Source organism: Crinia signifera, chromosome 7, assembly GCF_055691185.1.
Source record: "Crinia signifera chromosome 7, ASM5569118v1, whole genome shotgun sequence".
NCBI lineage: Eukaryota > Metazoa > Chordata > Amphibia > Anura > Myobatrachidae > Crinia > Crinia signifera.
The window spans coordinates 111,221,252-111,246,873 of NC_139223.1; the positions used below are offsets into that span (position 1 = coordinate 111,221,252).

The 25,622-nt window shown below is 41.4% G+C and overlaps 1 protein-coding gene across 4 annotated transcripts in view; it reads left to right on the plus strand.

Annotated features, from left to right (window-relative positions):
• GLI2 (GLI family zinc finger 2) overlaps window positions 1–25,622 on the plus strand; it is a 143,778-nt gene that overhangs the window by 14,076 nt on the left and 104,080 nt on the right. The window contains exons 1-2 of one of the 4 annotated variants that reach the window (XM_083153633.1): window positions 6,857–6,953; window positions 16,338–16,487. The exons of 1 other annotated variant lie outside the window; for it this stretch is intronic. In XM_083153633.1, the coding sequence (XP_083009759.1) occupies window positions 16,367–16,487 (121 nt within the window). In that variant the 5' untranslated portion in view covers window positions 6,857–6,953; window positions 16,338–16,366. Of the gene's footprint in view, window positions 1–6,856; window positions 6,954–14,400; window positions 14,525–16,337; window positions 16,488–25,622 lie in introns of those variants that run through there. 2 more of the 4 variants (XM_083153632.1, XM_083153631.1) reach the window with 2 other exon arrangements.

Genomic DNA, 25,622 nt, shown 5'->3' on the forward strand with positions numbered 1-25,622 from the left:
GTGCAACCCGGGTCACTGTACAATGTGATAGGGTAAGCCATGTCAGTGCAAACTGGGACCCATGATTCACAGCATTGAAACAACTGGCACTTGGAGATGATCTCATCTTCAAATGCCAGGCTTGGCACATATCTGTGATGAGGTTATTGACCTGGCAATAAGTAGGGCAGGCCATCAGTCTTAAATGGGTCTCAGCCAGGTTGCACCCGGGTTGGACAAAATCGCAGGTGCAACTCAGCATTGCCATGTGAAAGGGGGAATCCCCATTAAGTAGAACGAGCATGGAACAATAGTAGCATTTGAATGATTTAAAGAGCACCTATCAACAACTCTACTCCGAAGTTACTATCAGTTCCTTAGCAGCAAATAACATCATCATTAGGAGCAAATAACATCACTGTGAGGTCAACGGTTCCTAATGATTTGAGTAACTGAATGTTGGTTCAGGTAATTGTCTGGTGGCGATTCAGAGTAGAATGCAAGTTCCGGGGTATTTGCAGCTTGAGTCCTATTAAATACCATTAAGAATTTGGCTGAACCTTCATAATCAGAATGTAATTAGTCACATCGGTGATAGATAGATATATATATATATATATATATATATATACATACATACTGTATGGGTGTGTGTGTGTTTTCTGTATGGTTTTCCACATTATACATAGTAATTCCATAAGGATGGGGAAATAAAGGCAGTTTAACCCTTTCCTTAAAGTAGAAGTTGTTGTTCGGTCTACAGGAGAGGATGAGTGCTCTCAAGACAAGTGCCAGTCCTAGATTCCAAGGCAGCATCCCCTCTGTAGCTGTTCTCCCCGGTGACTCTTTGACTTATTGCATTGTGTAATCCACAAACGGAGGCCTAGAGACACATCTAGAGGGGGCTGTAAGGATGCCTGGAGTACACTTGTGTTAAGCTGAATTGATTGAATTTTAATGGCTATTAGAGGCCATGAATAGCAATGATTTTATGGGGTATCTTGTGCAGGCTCGACATTAACAAGCCGAGAGTCGGATTGTGCAGCTGTTGTGTTTAATATGGATTCCTCAGCCCTTCTCCTGCTGTGGATCTCTGCACTCTCTTTTCTGTACAATTAACCCTTTATTTTATTTATACAAATTTCTCTTGAGTATGCCAAGCAAGCATATATAACACATGTTTACACTTTGCATAAAAGTCCCATTATAGTCTACATATTATGAAACCCAATAGCAATGGTAACGTCAGTAATGATAAAGGTTTGTTTTTTGCTTGGGAGAAGCAGTCTTCCTGTACTCGTGTATACCTGATACAGAACAGATACTTTATATGCAAAGAATAAAAAGTGTAACAAAAAGGTTGTGATGTACACAAGCACAGAAGTAATAAGTCCACGTTCCATGCTCACAATATTTATAACTTACACAAGGCCAGGATTAGCAATTTTTTAATCGAAAAATGGAATGGTGCTATAAAATTGCTCTTAAAGTGTGAGTAGACTGAAATAAATGTAGAAAGTCACTTCAGTTTCCAATATTTCACAACTGACAAGTGATCCCTTGCACAGTAATACTTCCCAAACCAACATATATACAGTACAGCTATCAAATTGGCAGAACATTATGTAATGTACTTTATGTTTTTTTTTTTTTTTTTGCAGTTATAGATCTATCATATTGCCATCACAGGCTTCCTTAATTCTTTTGTAGCCTAACTATATTTTTGCATTGTGGTGTGTATATTTGATTTGGTTTTCTTTCCTGGTAACTGTTTTGGGTACCCTGAATATTAAGTTTTAGGTTTACTAGCCAGAAAACTATTTTAATACTGGTGAGATCTGTGTCCTTATTGTAAGGAAATACAGAGGTTGGTCCGACATGAAAGTGACAGTCATTGCTGGGTTCAACCTAATAGCTCATTTCAATGTTCAATAGCTTCTTTTACTAAGCATCCTATTCCACTGAGAACTAAAATTAGGAACTTGAAGACATTGAGGACCAAATCAAAATCCCATGATTTGTGGCCACTTCAGGTTAGAGGTTAATGTTCATGGCTTGACTCTCTCCTAAAAATAAATAACTTTAGTGTCTCTTTCTGTAACTGTGGGATCAAAAACTGACCATGAGCCTCATCTTCTGTGAGATTCAGACAAATCAGGCCAAGTGTTAAGGTAGCATCAGCTGTCCAGTGAGTAGAGCATACTTGAATACTGTCCTGGAATTCCCTAGTTAAGCAAGCCTTGATAATGTGATTTGTTTTTATTTAGAATTCATTACCAGTCATTTATAGAGCCGCAGCTTTTTACAGGGAATATTTGAACAATTCAATCTCTGCCCTAGTGGAGCTTACAATCTATATTCCCTACCACATGTACACGGACACACATTCATTCTAGGGTTAATTTTTGTTGCGGGCCAATTAACCTACCAGTATATTTTTTGGATTGTGGGAGGAAACCGGAGTACCCGGAGGAAACACACGCAAGCGCAGTGAGAATATGCAAACTCCACACAGTAGGGCCATGGTTGGAATCTAACCCATGACCTCAGTGCTGTGAGGCAGTAATGCTAACCATTAATGCTAAAATAGTTATGATATACTCCTGAGTCTACTTTTTAAATGCCTCTCATTAAAGGAAATCAGGTTGCTGATCTTTTGTTTCATGTGCAGTGATTTGTGATTTGTCACTGATAATGAATGTACTGTGGTGTCAGAATCTGGTGTCTGGAGATGCTTTAGTGCTGAGTCAGAGGTCTGCTCTGTGTAGTGTTGCCTGCCTTCTCTGAAGGGATCCTATGATTTACTAACCCTGCAGTTCCTGTGATAGGCACTGTGCGTGGTGGAAACATTACTGTATATAGTGCTCTGCGTCTCTACTAGTGTTCTCTCTTCTAACTTTGGTTGGATTCTCCAAGGTTTGGAAGAGCAATTTATGACACTAAAGGCTCGGGGGTCAATTTATTAAGCAGAAAAGATGCTAAAGTCACATGTTTTCACCTGAATAAACTCATGTGATTGCATCCGCAATAGATATACTCTATAGTGTACGGCTTCTGGCAAAAGCATTATTACATATAAGGTGGTTTTCGCCAACCCAGGCATGAAAAAAGCAACAGAACTAAATGATGTATTGCTACGTAATACACGCTAGCCATTAAGGATAAATAAACCCATCAATATTTATATGAAAGAAAATAACTAAGATACAGATGGAGACAGCCTTATTGTTGCCGTTCACGAGCCAGATGCTCCGATCTGGTGGCTGGCACGTCCATTGCTGGGAATGGGATGTGTGGGAATCCCTGAATACTGTAGGGATATGCGCGCCGGGGACGGAAACAATGAGGTTGGCTCCATATGTATAGAGGTTGTTGTTATAAAGGAAATTTTATATACTAAATCCTATGGAGGGGGGGGGATCAGGTATGGGACTTGGCAAGGATAGAGCTGGTTCTGTTAAAGGGGGTAAGTTCTGATGGCGTAAGCAGAAAAGAGGAAGAATAGTGGGCAGACAGTGGTGGTTACATGCCAGAACCATTTTTAGGCACCAGGGCCCTCCTACCTCCATGTCTGTCTGTTGATATCCAGTTTGTTCTATCACTGTCTACAATTGTAAAGCGCAACGGAATCTGCTGCGCTATATAAGAAACTATAAATAAGATAAATAATTCTACCATAGGTGGTGAAGTCATGTTTGTGGTCACATATAGGTTATAGTGATGGGTATTGGAAGAGTTGAACAGCTATTTTTGTTGAATGGCTGCATGGATATGAGATAGAAGTAAGCTTCATTTACTGAAGGAATATCTCTAGATGCTTAGTAGCTACGACTAACTTTTCCTTTTGTTGTATGTGTTTATTTTGACACAATAGAAGCTTAGTTTGACATTGGCTGATCTCATTAATTGGAACAATATAGGGATACAGGTGGCCATTTATCAAGGATCGCATTTTCAATGTGATCTGGGTGGAATATTACATTATTGTAAAATGTGATCCTATCGGCGGGATGTATCATCTCCCACCCCTGCGATGTGCTTAGCTAAGCACCGGGTGGTCTGTCATGCGCAGTTAGCACTGACCCCCCGCTTGGCGGTAGCCCAGGGATGCGAAGCGCTGCTGCCAAATGTTGATACATTGGGCAGCTTTGCATCCCCTATAGAAACCTATGGGGGATGCGGCTGGCGGCAATGAAGGAGGGAACCGGAGATTTTTGCTGTGGTCCCTCTTACAAACATTCCGGTGATACCTAATATTTGCGGTTTCTGGGATTTAGCCGAAAATATTGAATGATAAATGGGCCCCAGTGTGATCAGACCTCATGGGACCCTAGGCAAGATACCAATTTGGGGCGCTCCTCTAACAATCCACAGCACTATATTTTTTATGCTGTTTGCACCCGGCATCGTTAGAATACCTTGGCTTGTGCGGTAATCATGCAATGCCCCTCTGGGAACATTTTGGACAGCCGGGATATCTTTATGGAGCCCCTTGGGACCTGCTGGTGGCCTGTTGGAAAATCCGCCTCTGGATCCAAGCTCTGCTTGTTGATTTTCTTTGTTAAATAATTAGTAAAACAAATTGTTATGTCATATATTGTAGAGTGTGGGATTTCTTTAAAGTTAGTTACAAACTTTGCCCAGAGGCAGAAATAGCAGTGGGCAAACCAGGTAGCTCTGCATGGGTATAGATGCAAATAACTTATTTTCTACAGTACTGGAGTAGAATGGGTAAACTTATATAGAGTAAAAGAATTACAAAATTCTATGGGACAAATATATGGCTGTTGTCGAGACAGAAAATATATATATATATATAAATATAGGTCAAAACGCAGAACCCATTAATCATATTTCTGTGTTGTCATTTTTATCTGACATTACTGTTGGGTGCCCCTGCTTCTCGTGCTGACCCTGGGCAGTTTATTAAATAAATCTAGTTAAATCTGGATGTGTGACACAGATGCACTCAAGCTACACACAGAATGAAGGGGTCTATGTAATAAGTTTATAGTGTACACAGGGCTTTGCAGACAGTCTGTACCCTAGTTTTGCTAATGGTCCCACTCTTGTCCTTTTATGGTGAGAGGCTCCCAGTCACAAATGGGGGGGGGAGTAAAGGCGGCTGGAGAACCAGTGAATAATTTGGAGAGGGGTGCACAATGTATCTGTGTCAGTGTGAGTCACATCTCAGAGTTCAGGAGTTCAATTCACAGAGGAGAAAACACAGTCAGTCCTCACAGATCTCCCAGCTGTATCTTTTTATCTCCCCCTGAAGGCTTGTCACAGGAAACTGAGGGTGTCGGTATAACCGCCTGCCTCCCCCCCTTCATAGACCTGCGGAGGCTTCACTATATAAACCCCAAACTTCTTCTGTTCTGAGTCAGACCATCAGAAAACTACCCTGAGCACAGGAAATTGCTGTCTAGGCTGTCTATATTAATATTTTCCCTGTGAAATGTTTGTAAGAGAAACACATTCCCAATATATCTGGGATCTGTGGATTTGGTTCATAGTTTTATAACTTTTTATCATCCAACCGTTTCCTCAAAGTTTCTTCTCTTTTTCCCTTTAAACTCTGCCCAATATGCAAACATAATTCATGAGTTAAAAAATGAAACATGAAAACGTGGGTGGATTAAATACCTAAAATGTGGGAAAGCAGATTGATGTAAACTGTATTTTACATGGAAATTATATTAATTAATGTTTCTTTTGCTCACAGTAAATCTCTAGCACATGAACTTTAGTTTGGGCTGCACACTTGTATAGTAGGATTCTGATCCATCCATCTTCTCCATCAAAGAAAATAGTGATATTTCAGGGGAGGGGTTCATATTCCACCATCTTTTTATGTGACTGTAATCCTACATGTCTGTACTCATCCTGGCTGACACACATTTTGCAGTAATGACTCCTTACGCTGAGGGAGACAGGATGAGGGTTGGGGGGGCATGTAAGGGCAGCATATAGAGTTTGGGCGAGTTCATGCACAATGTTACCCATAATGCTCACAGAAAAGAAGCCTGTGTGGAAGTGGATCTATCACATCTGCCCAACCAAACCATTGGTGTAAGATAAGAAATTTATATTGAAGAAAATCATATTGAAAAAAAAAAAATCCTTGATTACTTTTTTTTAATGCAGTGATACTAGTGATATTAGAAATCATTCCAGCGCATATATCAAGAGGAATGTAACAGATGTGGTGTTTGTCTTAAAGCCCCTTTGTAATAGCCAATTTTGTATTAGCAGTTTGGTAAACGTGACTTTATCACTTTGGGCCAGATGTACTAAGCTTGAAAAGTGTTAAAACTGAGAGTGATAAACCACCAGCCGATCAGCGCCTAATTGCCATTTCACAGGCTGTGTTTGAAAAAGGACATATAAGAGCTGATTGGTTGGAGGTTTATCACTTTTCAAGGCTAAGTACATCTCGTCCTTTTATCTTTATTGATAATTGACCAGTTGTATACCATTTTGTGTATCAATTGTGTACTGTATTTTAAACATTTGCCATACACTTACAGATTTATCTTCAGATCTGGCTGGTTGGAACAAACACCTGGTAGTATCCGAATGACAGTTTGTCAGTTTTCCAGCATTTCCAAGCAAATGGTCAACTGTCATCTGCTGTCATCCATAACCATGTTTTTGTTCCAACCAGCCAGATCTGAAGATAAATCTGTAGGTGTATGGCCACCAGTCATAAACCAGACTTCTTTACTACTGTGGCATAAACCAGTTGCACATGCTTCCCATGCACAATCAGCTCTACATAATAAGGTGATTGCCTTTTTTTCATGACATGTTTTGCGCTTGATTTTCAAAGGCAATTGACATCCAATTCACAATGAGCCTTTGGTGTTTCCTAGAAGTATTACCTGGATTGGTGAAATGGATGGTTCTATACCTACAGGTTTAAAGTTGACACCTACTATTACTAACAAGACAAGGTGGATACAGGATGTGAGGTAACTATAAGATTTGACCTCTCCTTACCAACAGCTAATGATCCCACTTGGTGAAAAGAGTAGGGTTATTCTTCCTGCAACAATACTGAAGGTCTTTCAGCATGTACTTTTAAAGGACATGGATAATATCTTTGAAATCTGACTTTTATTTTGGCAGGATATTTTCTCTACAATTGCAATTTACGCGCTTTTGACAATATTTATAACCCATCTCCAGTGTTCAGACATTGCTGTCTTCGTTCTTACATTACATAGAGATTTGGAGCATAGACAGGCAGGAACTTGTAAGGGAGGGCAGGAAAGCTTAGTTCTGTCAGACACTTTATGTTTGGAAGTTCTTGGCAATGACTGAGAGACAGAATCCCAGAATATTCTTTGCTCGAGGTGTTTGTATAAGACTGTCTATTTCTCTAGCAGTCTTTCTGCCTCTCCCTGTCTATACTACTGTCTATCAGACCATATTTTATATCTGTTAGATCCGTAGCTGAAATATGAAATATATAATTAATATATTGGAGCTGTCGTCTATAAAGTTATATATTTGCGCACAATTATATAAAGGTATTTTACAGAACATTTGTCTGAGTGTGATTCTGTGATCTGATTCTGTGATCAAATTCTCAAAATTAGAAGCGAGTGGGTTAACATTTTTAACTTTTCAGATAGTGCTTCAATCTAGTATAATCAATCAGATTATATACCAACACCATTTAACATTTTACATGGTGGCCCTGAATTACTAGATTGGCCCCTTCCTACTAGATTGTAAACTTCTCAGAGCAGGGCCCTCTTCCCTCCTGTATTTTGCTATGGGGCCCACAAAGTTCTAGTTATGCCCCTGGAAACAGTAGTACAAGTAGATTGGCTATAGACCAGATAAATAAAAACATATTTGGGATATGATAATAGATAGCTGATCTGCACATCGATTGAGTTGCACGTTAGATCAGTTCTGCCCGAGTATGCCTGTTACAGCCAACAAGTTTATTAGTTAAAGTGGGTGCTGCAAAATGTTGTGCTGTACAGTACAGGTGCCGGATGACTGACCGGCAGTCCGGATTACGTCATTGCACCGATGTCGGAATCCCGACTGTTAAAACCCTGACAGATGGACAATGGCTATTCTTCCTGGTGGGGGTCCACGACCCCCATTGAGGGAGAATAAAATAGGTGGCGAGCACAGTGAGCCTGCAAGGGGCCCCGACTGTCGTTGTGTTATACCACACCTGTACAGTACATAGGCAGTTTAGAAGAACTCCAACTTGTGTGCGTAGGGGGGTGTCTGGAACTGGGTAATACTATAAGGGAAGGCAATAAGGTGCTGTAAGTATAAAAGGGATATGGGAAGATTTAGGGCAATAGATAATTAGGTGACTCAGGGACAAGGTATGCACTGATACAAGAAGAAGGGGGGGCTAGGTAAGTGGGGGTACTTGCAGACTTCTGTAATGTGTTTTAGTAAAAATAGCTAAACTCAGCAACATGTGACAAGTTTATGCACCCTATGGCATGTATAGTGGCAGGGACTTTCCCTTCACCCACATCTAGGCAGCTATATATTGCCTATCTCAGACACATACAAACTTCATAGAGCATTTAATCAAGCATTGATTTTGTGCAACTTCAGATATCAGCTAATGAATTACCTGACAACTTTCTTTTATATGACAAATGTGTGACATGTCCAGCCATAGCTGGAGATGTTTTACCTTTTATATTACTTATTATTGTTGAAAAAATACCCTTTGTATTTTAGAATGTGATTTTCTATTATTATTATGAAAAATTTGCTATACCTGTATGACAAATTCATTATCTGTGTGGAGTTTATATATTCTTGGCTCCAAACAAAATGAACCCTAAAATGAATGTTTGTGCGTGTATATGTCATCCAGAATAGAGATTGTAAGTTCCACTGGGACAGGGACTGATGTGAATGGCCATATATTGGGGGCGATTCTGTAACACAAAAATGCGGTAAAAACCCCGTTATCGAGGTTTTTACCGCATTTCTGTATGCTGTATTAGCCCACCGCAGTGTTAGCGCTGCGGAGGGAATTGCCAGCAAAAGCTGGCGATTCCCTGCAGAAGCCTATGGGCTTCTTACCGCAGCACTGTTTGAGGGATCCTTCACGGATCCCTCCCAGCGTGCCCTGCGGCCGGCGCCGAGGACTGCGCATGCGCAGATGGACTCCCGGGTCACAGACCCGGAAGTCCAGTGCCGGCACCGCATCGCAAGGGACAGCTCTTTTCGCAAGAGCTGTCCCTTGCGTTAATAACGGCATATGTTACAGCATATGCCGTTATTAAAATTGCGGTAGCCGGCGAAGGGGGTCGCGAATGTTACAACATCCCGCCCATTGTCTGTACAGCAGGGTGGAATATGTGTGAGCTATGTAAATAAATAAATTATGTGGATGTCTTTCTCTTTACAAAGTCTTCAACAATCTGTACCTGATGAGGCTGTGTGTAAATTTACACTTAAATTGTTTCTTCTCTGTTTTGTAAAGCAATTATGAGGTCCTCATTAGTCAAACAGATAAACATAATTAGCTGATAAGGACAAATTGACCAGTGCCTTGCAAAGGAAGATATTCATTGAGTATGTGTGAGGGTTTATTTCTGTTTGGAATGGATAAATGTTTCTGTTGTGCTTGGTGTTCTCAGTATTTATTTTTGCCTTATATGATATATGTTTGTTTATTATGCCCCATACACATAGTTCGATTTGGTCTACTCTTCTATTCAATTTTGCTTATATAAGCAAAAACTAATCAAAATCGAATAGACATTAAATGGTTTTCAGCCGCATTCGATTCCGATTCAATCCCAATGTGCAGCCCCGTGGAAACGAAATCAGATAGAATCATAGATTGTGCAGGCAAGACTATATAGTACAGATCTGTACAATATAGTCCAAATGCAATGCGTTATGCTAGCCATTCATTGTAATCCTAATCGTGATCGAATCGCACCGTGTGAACACCCCTTAAGAAATGTTATTGCATATTTTAGCCAAGAACTTATCACTTATGATGAAAACTGTCTGTCAGTCTCTACGGCCTCTATTACATTATGGCCTGTATTACATTATGATGTCTCCAATATAAAACTTGAATCCATGGTCTAAATCAGGGTTGCCGACTTTTTCTGTCTCCTCTCCCTGGGAGAAGCCCGGAGAGGAGACTTCGAGGTGCAGTTCGGGGGGCGGGGCTTGAGCTTTACATCATTAAGCCCCACAGATCTCCGTGGAGGGGGCGGGGCTAAAATGACGCGATTGTGGACATTTTAGCTCCGCCCCCTCCTCTGAGACCTGCGGATTACCGCATTTAAATCCGAAGGTATTTGAAAAGACGCCGCAATCGTAGGGTGGCGTGGGGGTCCCCCGGAATCCGGGAGGGTTGCCCATCTTTCCGGGGGGCCGGGAGGAAGACCCGATTTACTGAATCCTCCCGGTCATTCCGGGAGGGTCGGCAACCCTGGTCTAAATCATGCATGATCTATATTAACATTGGTGGTAACTGCCACTTGTGACATGCTCCCCTTCAGTATGTGCATGTATCCGCATACTCTCTCTCTCTCTCTCTCTCTCTCTCTCTCTCTCTCTCTCTCTCTCTCTCTCTCTTTCTCATTTCCTCTTTTATTTGGGTGCTACACCATTCTAAAGCCCTAAAAAAAGCCCCACCATTATAGAAGTAACCCAGTGCTTCACTGGTCACTTGGTGGACCCATGGCATCCTGCCTCCCACTATACTGTTGCTGTTTGAGCCATGGATGCACAATGAACACTCTCAGCAATGGGTGGAGTTTATGGGGGAGATTCTCTAAACTAAAAATGCGGTAAAAGCAGCAGCGCCAGGTAAGGGAGGGAGTTGCCGGGACCCGATGGGACCCGCTGACTCACCGCAAAGGACAGCTCTTAACGCAAGAGCTGTCCTTTGCCATAATTGTCGCATATGTTAGAGCATAGCATTGTAGCACTTTGCATCTTCCAAAACCTGTGAAATTTCCCTTTCTTGTCTGGGGTGTCGCTCTCTGCTGTGATGCTTTTAGCACAGTATGGTCTGTATTACAGCACTGATATGCAGAACAGACCTGTGCCAAAACCACCACAGCAGAGAGTGACACCCCAGGCAGGGAAGATAAACTGCACAGGTTTTGAAAGATGCAATGTGCTAGAAGGAACACTAGTAGCTTGTTTGATGTATTCAAGAAATTCAAGTACTAAAAACATGTGCTGGAGCACAGTGCAAAAAATAAATTTTCAAAGATTAATCTTGATATATTTTCAGTAGATTACAAAGATGAAATCAAGCAGTGCAAAAGGTGGGCAGGTGTGGAAGTTGTCCTTTGCATTCCAGTCAGCTTTGAAGTAGCACTTATCAAGCACATTCAACAACATTTTAGGTAGAAGCTGGATGGTTTCAAATATGTAACACTTTTTAACACCCTAATTATTACTTTTCACCTATGCAGCAATCGCAGCTCATAGCTGGTGCTTCTTTACTAATCGAAACTTTTTAAACACTGTAATTTCTCACTAGTGTGATTCCTTGGAGCAGGTGGCCTAGGGGTCCTGTGCCCTGTACTTGGAAATTAGTTTTACGAACTCACCAGATGAGGCCACCTTGTCCTGATTGTTAAGTCCATATTTTTGATAAGTAATACAAACTCAGCTGGAGTTCTTTTACATTGTATTAAACTTAGAATAACCGTCTGCGTATCTGTGTACTATTTGTGTGAAAAGACATAGGGCGGGATTCTCTAAAATCCGCAGCCCAGTATCGCCGGCATTCGCATTTCTAATGACCGCATATTCTCTAAAATATGCGGTCATTAACGCAAGGGACAGCTCTTGCGGTAAGAGCTGTCCCTTGCGATGCGGCGCCGTTGCTGGACTTCCGGGTCTATGACCCGGGAGTCCGTCTGCGCATGCGCAGACTGACGCTCCGGCCGCGGGGCATGCTGGGAGGGATCCGTGACGGATCCCTCACACAGCGCTGCGGTAAGAAGCCCATAGGCTTCTGCAGGGGATCGCCAGCTTTTTCTGGCGATTCCCTCCGCAGCGCTGACACTGCGAAGGGGGGTTAGAGAATACAGAAATGCGGTAAAAACCCTGATAACGGGGTTTTTACCGCATTTCTGTGATAGAGAATCTCGCCCATAACGTGTTTCTTCTCACCTAGGGGGAGATTCTCTAAGAATCTCTGCCCCCCTTCGCCGCCCATCGCATTTATAATTATCGCATATGTTCTAACATATGCGATAATTATAGCAAAGGACAGCTCTTGCGTTAAGAGCTGTCCTTTGCAGTGAGAGTCGCCGGGTCCCAGCAGGTCCCGGCGGCTCCCCCCTCCCTCACACACCCGGCGCTGCTGCTGCTGCGCCGGGCTCTCCTCCTCCCTGCACCCGGAAGTGGATCAGTGCAGGGAGGAGGTCACAGGTCCGGGCAGCACTGCGCTGTGCTGCCCGGACACAGGTGAGGGGGGAGGGGGCGATGCGGGGGTCCGTGCGGGGCGGCGGTGGGATGCGGTAGTAGCCCATTGGCTTATATGGGGCATAGCCAGATTTTTCTGGCGATGCCCCCCGCCGCGTTAACCCGGCGGGGGATGCTTACAGCATCCCAAAATGCGGTAAAAACCCGATAACGGGGTTTTTACCGCATTTTTAACTTAGAGAATCTCCCCCCTAGGGCCAGATGTATTAAGCTTCAGAAAGAGATAAACTGGAGAGTGATAAATCACCAGCCAATCAGCTCCTGAGGTCATGTCACAGGCTGGGTTTGAAAAATGACAGGTAGGAGCTGATTGGCTGATTGTTTATCACTTTTGAAGCTTTATACATCTGGCCCCTATACTCCATCTGTCAGTTATGCACCTTTAACTCATTTTACATGTATGTTAAATGTTCATCTTACATTAATAACTCCAGAGAGATGTGGAGGGTAGGTTTTGATCTTTTATCATTCTTACCAATTTGTTATTCTAATGAAAATAAAAATTGCCAAATTCCTCTATGTCTTAGAGGTTTTAACCTGAAAAGGTGGTGATTTCATTAATTCCATATTAGCACACTCTAATATATATATATATATATATATATATATATATATATATATATATATATATATATGCACCAACACACTCGCCATTCATAAGAATGGGGTGCAAACAGCACCCACACTTCCCAGGTTGGGGTGCAGTGGCCTGACCACACACTCTAGTAAATACAAATACAGCATAATAAACTAACTCACCTTAATATACAAATGATCAAATAAATGGGGTTTTAGTTCATGAATTGATCAATGCATTTAAGCTTGCAGCCCATCGCCAAGGGATTCCATTTCACTGCATATATATATATATATATATATATATGTGTGTGTGTGTGTGTATATATATATATATATATATATATATATATATATATATATTTGCTACTTTCGAAGATCATCAACAACTTTATTAGAAACAGAAACAAAAAAAGACAGCGGCATAAAAATATAATGAAAACTCCCATGTTTTGCTCTTGATGGTTCATCGCATACAATTAGATAGTCGCCCTATTGCTTTTTTTATTATTTTTTTTTTAATAAAGCAGCATTTATATATTTAAGAACATTGTTTTTGTATAATTTTGTAGGTGTATATGAACTGCTGTTTATAGCAATATCGCCGACCCTACATGTGTACACACACACCAAATGTAAAAAAGAAGTTTAAGTAATTTCAAGTACAGTAAACCTTATTTTCAATATATTTGTTTAGTTTATGGCCATGTCCCAGAATAGGGGGTTAGTGACCCCACAATATTTAGGTGGCTATAGACTGACAGCTGCAGACTTCCTCCTGCTGTGTATTCTCAGTTGTTGTTTCTAAAAATGTCACAAAGTCATGTTCTAAACAGCTGTGTTTGTATTTTACTTGGAAACAATAATTTGTAAATGCCTGCACTGTGCAGCATACAGTTACCTAGATGGAACTTGCAAATTACATCTCTCTAATGTAGTCTTTCAGTTTATTCCTTACTAAGTGCACTTGAGGCCTTGGGTTTGTATCATTAGAGATTAATATTGTTTTATATACTAATACCACTTTTTCACCAAAATCTTGGGTCCATGGTTCCAAACCTAGTCAGTCCCAGGACTTACCCCATTCCCACTACAGCATCTACCTGAGAGATCGCAGATTCAGTGCCATTCAGGATGACTTCCAGCATTGGTTGCAGCACTAACTATGTAGCGCTTAGAACATATAAACACACATGTGATCAGATATGTAATATTTGTGCTGGATGGTTTCCCTGGGGAGCTACAGAGTTGACTACAGGCGCCATGCTTAGCCCTGGATTTAGCATGCTTTGCACACTTCTAAGTCTGCCCCCAGACACGTGTGATACTAGCCAATGTGAGACTGCTGATGACATCATCTCCAAGCACCAAGATCTCTAGATCTCCTGTGAATGACAGACCCGATTTACCGATGAACTGCAACAGAACGGGAGGGTGTCGAGAGGCAGGACTGCAACTCGAAGGGAGCTAGGGCGGTCGCATGCCCCAAGGGCTCGATGTAATTCCCATACATGCTTGCAGGGGGAGGGAGGCATGTTTTGGGGGACACGGAGTGTAGCCAATTACTGCCTTGCTTTGGGTGACAAAAAGTTCTCGTTTCAGCTCTGCAGGAGGTTGTTTTATATCAGAGCTGTCACTGGGGAGACAGACAGGAAAAGATTTCAGCCACTGTGTTTGAAGCAAAGACGGGGTATAATCCGGAACATTCCGGATCATGTGTGCTTGTTATTTCTCCTTTCCCAGTAACAGCTATCACAGGCATGATACCGATTTCAGCAAATCACAATGCTGTAAATGGGTCCCAAGTTGGTGGAAAAGCTATTTTTCTTATTGAATAATATTTTGAACAGGAATCTAAATATAGTTACAGTGAAAGAGTTTCCATTGTGTAAGGTGTCATACACATACTTGCCTACCGGACCCTTCTCCATGAGGGAGAAAATGCTCTGGTCCTGGACTTTGTTAAGAAAAGTTTTTCACCACAGGTGATGGCAATCATACATTACCGGGGAAGTCCAGGACAAAGGGATCAGTGGTTTTCCAGAAGGCTTTCTATTACAAACCATGAACGCTTGGGTCATTTAAAGATTTGATAAAAAATAAATACTGTCATATGAATTATGGAGGTGAAATTCACTACATGTTTCACACAGCATGATTGGTAAAAAGTAACATGTGATGGAGTATTTCAGCCCCTGTTCCGCAAAGAATCTCTACAGTGAGGATCTTTTAAAGGGAAACAACCTTGGCAACTTACAGTATTTCACATTTGACCTACCCATTGCCTATGAAGCTCCATGGCATCTCCACAACAATGCATACACATTGGATGATGCAAACGGATTTAAAGTCTCAATCTATCGCAGGGTTGCCGACCCTCCCGGAATTTCCGGGAGTCTCCCGAAAATCTGGTCCCCCTCCCGGCCCCCCGGAAGGGTGGGCAACCCTCCCGGATTCAGGGGGGACCCCCGCTGTCCCCCGGATCGCGGCATTAAAATGCCGCAATCCTCGGGTCTCAGAGGAGGAGGCGGAGCTAAAATGACACAATCGCGTCATTTTAGCCCCGCCCCCTCCACGGAGATCCCTGAATTTGCTAGTTTGCCAGAATGGGGGTGGGGCTTAGTGATGTCACGCTTAAGCCCCGCCCCTGAGCGGCTACTGAAACTCTCCTTTCTGGGCTTCTCCCGGAGAGGAGAATAAGAAAGTCGGCAACCCTGATCTATCGAAATCGCCACATCATTCAAAATAGTGTCTAATGTGTACCCAGCTTTACATACACAGTGGTCCGGTGTCACTCCATGATGGAACTTTCTCTACTCACTGCTGGTCTGGCTCTATATTTGCTAGAGATTAGCCAATCAGCTAATTAGAGGTTATACAGATGACAGCTGTTGCAGCACAGTTATCACGTACAGTTATCATTTACACCAATGGTTATCACTGCTGCCTCACAGCACTGAGGTCATGGGTTCGATTCCCAATATGGCCCTAACTGTGCAGAGTTAGTATATTCTCCCCGAACTTGCGTGGGTTTCCTCTGTGTATTCCGTTTTCCTTCCACAATCCAAAAATATACTGGTAGGTTAATTGGCTCCTAACAAAATTAACCCTAGAATGTCTGTGTGTGTGTACATGTGGTAGGGAATATAGACTGTAAGCTCCACTGCGGCAGGGACTGATCTGTATGTTCAAATATTTTCTGTAAAGCGCTGCGGAATATGTGTGCGCTATATAACAAACTGATAATAATAATAATTATAATAATATGTGAGAGAAAGAGCCTTCCTAATGCTGAGATTTCCCCTTTTCAGACTTCATCTCTGGAATATGAGTTATTGACATGGACCACACTGGGCCAGTAAGCACAGCACACAGTAAAGAGACCAAAAGTTCAGTTCTGGATGGAAATGGCTTTCCCGAAGTTGGAAAGAAATCGGGCGTTCTGACCACTGCTGCTGGAGGTACAGTACATTGTCTTTTCCTGTATTGCTTAGCACGTATAGTAGATTTCTAAATCAGCGTAAGACACATTTTACTGCGATGATTGAAATGTATACATTACAGGGGGGGATGCTCTAACATCCGCTCCCCAGCTCTGCCGCCCATCGCCTGCATAATTATCGCATATGCAGTAACATATGCGGTAATTATGGCAAAGGACAGCTCTTGCGTTAAGAGCTGTCCTTTGCACCCAGAAGAGGATCAGTGCAGGGAGGAAGAGGCCACAGGTCCGGGCAGCACAGCTCTGTGCTGCCCGGACACAGGTGAGAGGGGGGGGCGATGCGGGGGTCCGTGCGGGGCGGCGGTGGGTTGGTGCGGGGCGGCGGAGGGTTGCGGTAGAAGCCCATTGGCTTCTATGGGGCATTGCCAGATTTTTCTGGCAATGCCCCCCCCGCCGCGGTAACCCAAAATGTAAAAACCCCGATAACGGGGTCTTTACCGCATTTTTAGCTTAGAGAATCTCCCCCACAGTCTGAATTACTCACGCACACATGATGGTTAATGAATAATACTTTTTATTTATAGAGAAGAATTTATCTACATTTTTGGCTAGTGAGATAGTATAGAACATATCGGTAGGACAAGTGTTAGATCACATATTCAGCAGAAAAATAAACAATGCTAGTATGTCAACATTTGAAAAAAAAATGTCAAAACCGTTTTCAATTACAATTAAAAAAATTGAAGCTATTGTTATAATAAGCTCATATGGTCTTGATGTGATAGATTGTAAGCTTGCAGCAGGGCCCTCCAACCTCTATGTCTTTCTGTTTTATCAAGTTTGTTCATTCAGTGTTGTCATCAGTTGTAAGGCACAACAGAATCTGCTGCGCTATAAAAGAAACTGTAAATAAATCTAGCAATAACATTTTCTAAATAAAGCTATATATATGCATATATAACAAAAAAACGACAACCATTATGTCTGCATCTTAGGTAGAAAAGAACATTTGTTCTGTGATTTAAACCTGATGTGAAGGAACTTGAGGATTTAACACTTCTCTGGGTGCCGCACAAGTTTTTATTGATGGTGGGTTATTGACGAAAACAGCATGGCCAGTGTGTCACACAGAGCTGGGGGAAACGCCTTTGAAACCTGCAGGGGGGCGTCTTTATGGATTTAATTACCTTTGTGGCAGATGTGGAGGTGTGATTGTACACAGGCTGTTAAAGTTTAGAGTTAGATGGTGAAGTAGCCTCTTAATTGATGGTTTTTAAGACTTGTCCCCTCCCCCAATAGCCTTCTAATGTTACCGAACCTTCCTGGAAGATTTCCGGGGTACACGATTTCTGCCTCAGCCCAGGAAATGTAAATTTTACTGGTTTGTTTGAAAGAAAATGGGTATGACATTGGGCTAGTACTGGATAGAAATACATTTTAGAACTCTATAAGAGCAGATGGGATTCCGGGTCAAGAGTTGAATAGTTTGAAGATGATGGTAAAGTACAGTATAATGCCATTTATTTATAACAAATGTAACAGCAGTAGAGCAAGATATAAATCAATGCTATATTCAGTCTGTACGGAATAATCACTGAGCCTCTACTTTGCCATTGAGCTTTTGCATCAAGTAATTGAACCTCTGCTTCTAAACCACTAAGAGGCCCACTTATCATCGATAACATTTGAAAAATTAGCACCCAGGGTCGCATTGCAGAATGCAATCAAATTGGGTAAATGTAGCATTTGGCACAGACAGGGAGCCCATCCCTACAATGTGCTGTAATGGCTGCTGCACATGACTTCCTGTGGAACCCTGCCAGGACTACATAACCAATATGTAGTACATAGGTTACAATGGGCTACCTCAGTCTGAAGATTGAGACAGCTGAGGGGCCCCGGTACAAGATGTTGGAAGCTTAAAAATGTGGCCAAACCCCTAAAAATGCTGGCACCATTGCATCCCCCCATAGGAACTGCCGAGAATCGGGGGATCACTGCAGGGATCAGAGATATCTACCAGGTCCCTTATTTATACATGGGGAGATACTTATCATTTGTTGCCAATCCCCCAAAACACCTGTTTGTATGCATCTTCGTGCTAGTATTAATCGCCGGGAGATATCGGTGCGCGGAGCCACGCATCGCTTTCGCTATGGCCCCCACACACACACACACAGTGATGTAGGGACATTTTCTGAGCGATGTAGTTTAATTAACATTGCTCAGAAAATGTCTGTATATTGCTATGTGTGTAGGGCCAATAAGTATTTGTGGTGAGGTGAAAAATCTAAAAAGTTGCACATTTGTACACCCATCTGTCGCTTTAGACCAATTTATTTTCAAATAAACTTTTTTAATGTAAATGATCTAAAATGAATATTTCATTTGTCCCAATTCTTAAAAAAACAGGACACACCAGGACTGTGTATTGTGTGGCATTTTGTACATTTTGTGCCCCCCAGATCTTTTGCATTGTAGAAATATCTGTGCGCAGGGCAAGGAATGCAACAAACTTCTCCACTCCACCCCATTATTTTCTCCCCAAATATTTTCTCCTCCCAAAACTGTGTGCTTCATTGTAAGTATAGGCAGACGTGCAAATGTAGACCCATGAACTTGCACACTTTGTGATTGGGCCTTTCCAGCTGTGGTGACATTATAAGTCACATCTTGCCTTGCCACAGTTTTGCTATTAGGGGATGCTGAAACTATGGCAAGGCATGCTGGGATGTGTAGTTTCACAACAGCTGGAGGGCCACAGTTTGGCGATGCCTGATCTAAGGGCTGCCCTAACATTCAAATAACTAATCTCTGTTTTATTCTGCCACAAAATTAATCTTTTCGCACATGATGAAGAGTTTTGGTTCTGCGAGTAGCAAGGAGCTCTGGGAAATTTCTGTGGCCTCCTACTAAGGTCCCCACCTCCCAGTAACAAGTCCCCTGCCTGTTGTACAAACTCTTATCTCCTGCTGAATGAATGATGAAAGCCGAGATCTCACCGTGAGGAGCATGAAGGGAGAATTTACAGGGACAGTGTTTGAAGGTTGAGCAGAGAAGTGATGAAAGAGCCAACTAATTAGTTGTAAAAAGCCCTTAAAGGATTCCTAATAAATAACTTACATTGACCAGCAGGGAGGTGGGAGCCAGACAAGCCTTTTTGCATTCAATTTTTTACAATTATATTTCATGTTAGTGATGAGAACATTGAGCCATATGCAAAATGTAATGTAGTGGCTGTATTATATTTTAGAACAGATATTAAGTGACAAGGTGTGCTTGGATTTCTAGTTCAACAGCAGTTGGTCAGTCATAAAGGGCCCACATCTATCTAAATAGATCCACTAAGCTTCAAAAGTGATAAAATGGAGAGTGATTAACCAACCAATCAGCTCCTGCCTGACATTTTTCAAACACAGCCTGTGACATGGCAGGTAGGAGCTGATTGGCTGGCTGTTTATCACTCTTAATTTAATCACTTTTATAGCTTAGTGCATCTTGCCCTATGACCTTTTGTTAAACACAATTGGACGAAATCTAGATGTTTTCATTATAAAGTGCAATGGAAATTTTCGAGATTACGGTCTATGGCATAAGAGGGGATCCAACCCTAATACTTGGACCTACAGCAATATACATTATCAAGGTGCAGATTAGTTCTGATAATACATTTACTGTAGTCGGGAGCTTTTAAATAAAAATAACAATAGATTTGCTTAATACGTCCATTATCGTTCATGTAACTGATTAGTAGGGTTTGCATGTCAAAAACAGCGCCACAAAAAATGTGCTCTAAAAAATTGAATGTTTCTCTTTGTTTCAACAAACAGAACTGACTTTCTTGGCCTGGAGAGAGAAGGGTTAAACCTGTGATCTGGTTCCTAATTTATGGTCAGGGTAGAGGAAGCTGAGCGTTTAATCTCTCCGCAGTTTTCTGCTCTCCAAAATCTGTCACATCTGATTTCTTCAACTTGCTGCAAAATACAGCCCCCTGTATACACTGTCTCCGCATGTTTAATAGCGAGTATATTCAGATTGTTATCACGTTCTTCATGTTTAAGTGGGTTGCTCCGTGCGAGTGCTATTAAATCTGTCCTTTATTTTACTTGCTTGTCTCAGATTATTTATTTCTTACACTTTCTGGGTCCTTTGGAAAACACGGCTAATGCAGATTTTTAATGTGTTATTTACACAAAAAATAACCTATTTACAACCATGTATATGATGCTGAAATGTGCACTGCTACCTGCCGTGTGCTGTATCTAGATGAACAATCTGAGCCACTAATAGAACCATTTATCAGTGGATCAGTCATTTTTTTTATCTTTAGGTGTCTGTGCCACTTATTTATCCAATATATACTGTAACCTACAAACCTACAATGTCATTTTTCTGAATTTTGTCAGGACCCAGTGGATGTTGTCAGGGTGTAGCTTAATTGTGGTTTTTTTTATCATAAAAATGTACTAAATAATTCACATTAAATGAATCTAAGGTAAAGATCCTATAACTTTCAGAACATTGGCACAACCTTGTGAAGTCTACTTTATTTCTACTTAACCCTTTGGGTGCCAAATGAATTTGTCAAAATAGATGTGAAAATTGCCAAGCAAACACTTTTATTCATCATAATGGGCTGTAATGTTTACCTTTATATAGGAATTAGAAATATAACACATTTTTTTTATTGAATTTATATAATAAATATGAGTGACGCTGCCATTTTTAGTGGATATTTTGCACATGTCTTACAGTGATGTGATCATCTCATTGAGTTTTTAAGTAAAAAAGGCATTACAAATTCATATCGATAATTGCTGATACTGACCATGTAAAACTGACAGCAGCACCTAATTATCGTGACATGAATATTACAAAATAGAAATAGTTGTATTTTTTTTTTATTGATTTCAGAATAAAATATATACAGCCAATTTGTTACTTTCTTATTTCACTTACAGGCCCTCATTCAGTAAGAAGCGCGTATGATAAGATTCTTACAATCCTTAATCAATGCAATTGCAGGAGGAGGTGCATACCACCCCCTGCCTGCATCTGCAATTGCATCAAACTGCGATCACATCACAGTTTAAGAGGAATGATGTCCATGATGCTCCTCTGCGACTGAAGCCTGAGTAGCCTGTGGCAGGACGACTTGTCTGGCCAAGGAAACTGCGCTTCGTGCTGCAGTTTTTGGTCTGGCCATTCCTTAAAACAAGGTCGACACTGCCCCTTTTCCATAAATGCTGGCCTTCAATGCCAGGATCAGGTGCAGGAGAAGGACAGCACCATCAGGCATATTCCCAACATGAATTAGCCCCTTAGTTTGCCAACATTTTTACCCATATATATGTTTAAATCTCCATATCTGAAGTAGCAAAATTAATTTAACTAAATGGAATCACTTATAGAGGTAATACAACTGGTAGTGATGACTGCAAATGCCAAAGAACTGATCAGAGTGACAGAAACTAACAGCCGCAAACATGAGGAAAATATATGATATAGGGGTACTGTTATTCTCAGTGATGTGCACAGGCACATCTATGAGAATTGAATTGAGAGCTTAGATGTGTACAAGTGCCTATCCAACATCTATTCATGTAGTAGGTGTAACTTAGCAAAATCAGTCATTCTAAACCTACATGGCAGGATTTGGGAGTGACCCCAATATGTTAGTATCAAATTCATAATCTTAAATCTATCCCAATATTCTGTTAGTATCAAATTCGTAATCTTAAATCCACCTCTCCTGATTTCTTTCTCACTTTTCCTTGGAAAGAGTCCGCCCCTTGACAGCAAAAGCTGTTGTATTTTGGTAGAAAAGCTGAAAATGCAGTTGGTTATTACCAGCAGTCGTAAACCAAATGATCCTTTAATCTACTTGTGGATAAAATGGCTTTTCCAATGCTTACATCTTCTTGAGAACGGGGCTTTGGCAGATCTAAGTATCTCAGCAGCTTTTCATGGAGAATTATCTTGTTAATCCACTTCCTTAAGCGGTGGCGACTTCAGTGGGTATTCTTTCCACTGTTTGCCGTTACTGTACAAGGAATTAGTGTCAAGAATCCAAAACAGTTCTTTGGGCTTCATTCTGGTTTTTATTAGCCTTCTGTAGAAATTATATTTTATTGAAATTCACAGTTAGTTGGAAGCAATTATTCTGGAAGACCTCAACTTGTTCCTAAGTATCATAGAAAACAGAAAAAAGTCTTTGTCTAATGAGTCTTATATCTAAAGATCATGTACTACAAACCGTTTGATTTGTTCTAATTGGGTTGGATAGGATTTGGAAAGCAAAGCTCCAAATTTTAACAAACTTTTTTCATACTTGCAGAATATTAACTGGAAAGACAAATCACTTTCTGGTTAGATAAAACCTTGAATTCTTTATATCATGCTATAACATGGCATCCCACCTTCTTACCCAATAACTGAGTTTATTTGCAGCTTATGCAATGCAAGCAATGTTCTCATGTAAAACCCAGGAGAACCTTAACGAGCCAGATTGTAAAGGAGGCGGCTTCACTAGTTTATTAGAACCACACATTCCTAATAGGTCTCATAAACTTTGTAGCGGAGTCTTATCCAGAGAGAGCCGAGGCTGAAACCACATGCCAAGGCATCAAAATACGTAACTCAACACCCTCCACGTTATGGGCTCTGGCTCACATTAATGCTAAAACATCTCAGTGTACATTCAAATAGGATTTGAAGTAATTTCTAATGTTTTTGGCTATAGGTGTAAGCAGCATCACAGGTTGTTTTGAAACCTCTTATCTTTGACTTACCTGTAATGTAGGCTAAGTACTCAAAATAAAAATAGATTGTCCAGAGGGGAACAGTACGTGTCTGTGCCTACTGACATGAGATTTCCAGGTGAAAGAATGATCTGTAGAACATCCAGCATAGATGACAATATGCACCTTTACATTTTGGGAGACATTCATAAGGATCTCAAAAGCAAAATATATCTCTAATGGGCAAAACCATGTGCACAGTAGGTGGGTCAAATGTAACGTGCTGAGAGAGTTCGGTTTGGGCGACTTATTTTGTTTCCATGCAGGGTAAATACTGACTTCTTTTTCTTTACACTGCAATTTAGATTTCAGTTTGAACACACCTCCCCAAATGTAATTCTCTGCACATGTTACATATGCCTCACCTGCAGTGACCATGGTTTTACTATTAGTGCATGGGTCCTCAAACTGCGGCCCTCCAGATGTTGTGAAACTACAAATCCCAGCATGCCTTGCCACAGTTTTGCTATAAGGGAGTGTTAAGACTGTGGCAAGGCATGCTGGGATTTGTAGTTTCACAACATCTGGAGGGCTGCAGTTTGAGGACCCATGTATTAGAGGAATATTTTACTTTTGAGATCCTTACAGAATAGCCCCCTTTATCCTAGATAATAAAACGTAAATGCTGCTCCTCACCTCCATGAGGGGAATTCAAGTGTTTTGCGTTCGCCACTAGCTGGTGTACGACAGCGCAATTCAAGTGTTGCTCCATTCAGGCATGTACAGTCGTCTGAGCTGACATTCCCGTTATGATGATCCATCATTTTCATGGGATGGTTAAACATCCTAGCATCTGATGTGTGACCTCTAGCATGTATATACATTCACATTTTGTAAACTTACAAACTAAACCTGAAATAAAGACTCGGGGACTTAGGTTTGGCAGAAATTGTTAGCTGATTTATTTAAAGCACTTTAAGCTGAATTCATTTATTAATAATTAATTAATTAATGGTGGCCCAGAAAGAACAGCTAATTCACTAAACTCCAGCCCACAATCTGCATACGTAATCAGCCAACCCTTACAAGCGGTATCCACTCAACCTACTGCATTGACTACCCGCCCGTCCGGGTGGGGTCGCTGCCCCCGATAGGGTGAACCAGCGAAGGCCTTAGGCAACGATAGGCGAGCGCACCGAAAAATAAACATATACGTTGCATCATCACTTAAAGAAGAACTAATTCCATTAACCTGACGATCTTTCCTGCCTATCAGCCAATGCAATTAACACCCACCCAACCACAAGCCTATAAGGGAGGGCGGGAAAACCTTCAGGAAAGAGAGGAGGACTCCTCCCTTTCCTGTACCCATATCCCAGCTAACACTGCCATTCCCTGAATCCTTATTGGGCATGGGCACACACAGCCTTGGATGTTTAACGCACTCCATGCCTATTGCAAACATTAAGTTAATCAACTAGTCGCATTTTTGCATGGAACATGCTGACTGCAGAATGCTGACATTAGAGAAGGACTGTGGGAGGAAATGGTTAATATGAGGCTGCGGCGTGCAAGAGTATTTACTATTAGACCCAGTGGACCCAGTAGATTGTTGCATTACCTGAGCAGATACCAGGTCAGAGAAGCTGCTGCACTTTTGCATATTGACATTGTGTCCATGGGGGTATACTATTAGCCACAACTAATTGGATACTGGCCCATGTCAGCATATTTATGTCGGCATTGTGGATTATTATTTTTTCTTGATTTAAAATTGTTATAATTAACTGTACACTGAAATGTGAATGAGCCCCCTTTGGGTGGCACAAGCAGGTACTTGCCTGGTCCACATGACATACAGCAAGCAAAGTGTGTATCCTACTGTCGCTTCAGGGTTTTGAGGAGATGTTAACACAATCCGTCCTTTTTTCATAAAATATCCATTTGGGACATGTTTTATGAGCTTCCTGTTGACAAATGTTATGATTGTCTCCTTGCGCCACAGTATCTTGGAGCAATATGTGTGATATTGATTTACTGGTCACTGTGGAGAATCGCTGAGAACAAATTTACTGGTCACTCTGTGGACAATCACTGAGAATGAAATGCCATCTCTATGACTTGCACTAAAACACAAATATCTTGAGCTCTGGGGGACGATGAACAGATTTTGGGGGTGGTGATCCATCAAGTGGCCTTGCAAGTAAGCTTGCTATGTGTACTACAGCATCACTTAGTAGTAATGGCCATGAAATTGTCATATCTGTAATACATATAATGATAATTTCTTTACCAATAAACCTTTATCCTCGGTACAATAAGTATATGTTTCTTTGCTGAACAAAAATGTAATTTCTTAGTTCTAGGGTGTTTTGTTCCTCAGACTTCGATCAATGTTTCACCTTCTTGTGGCT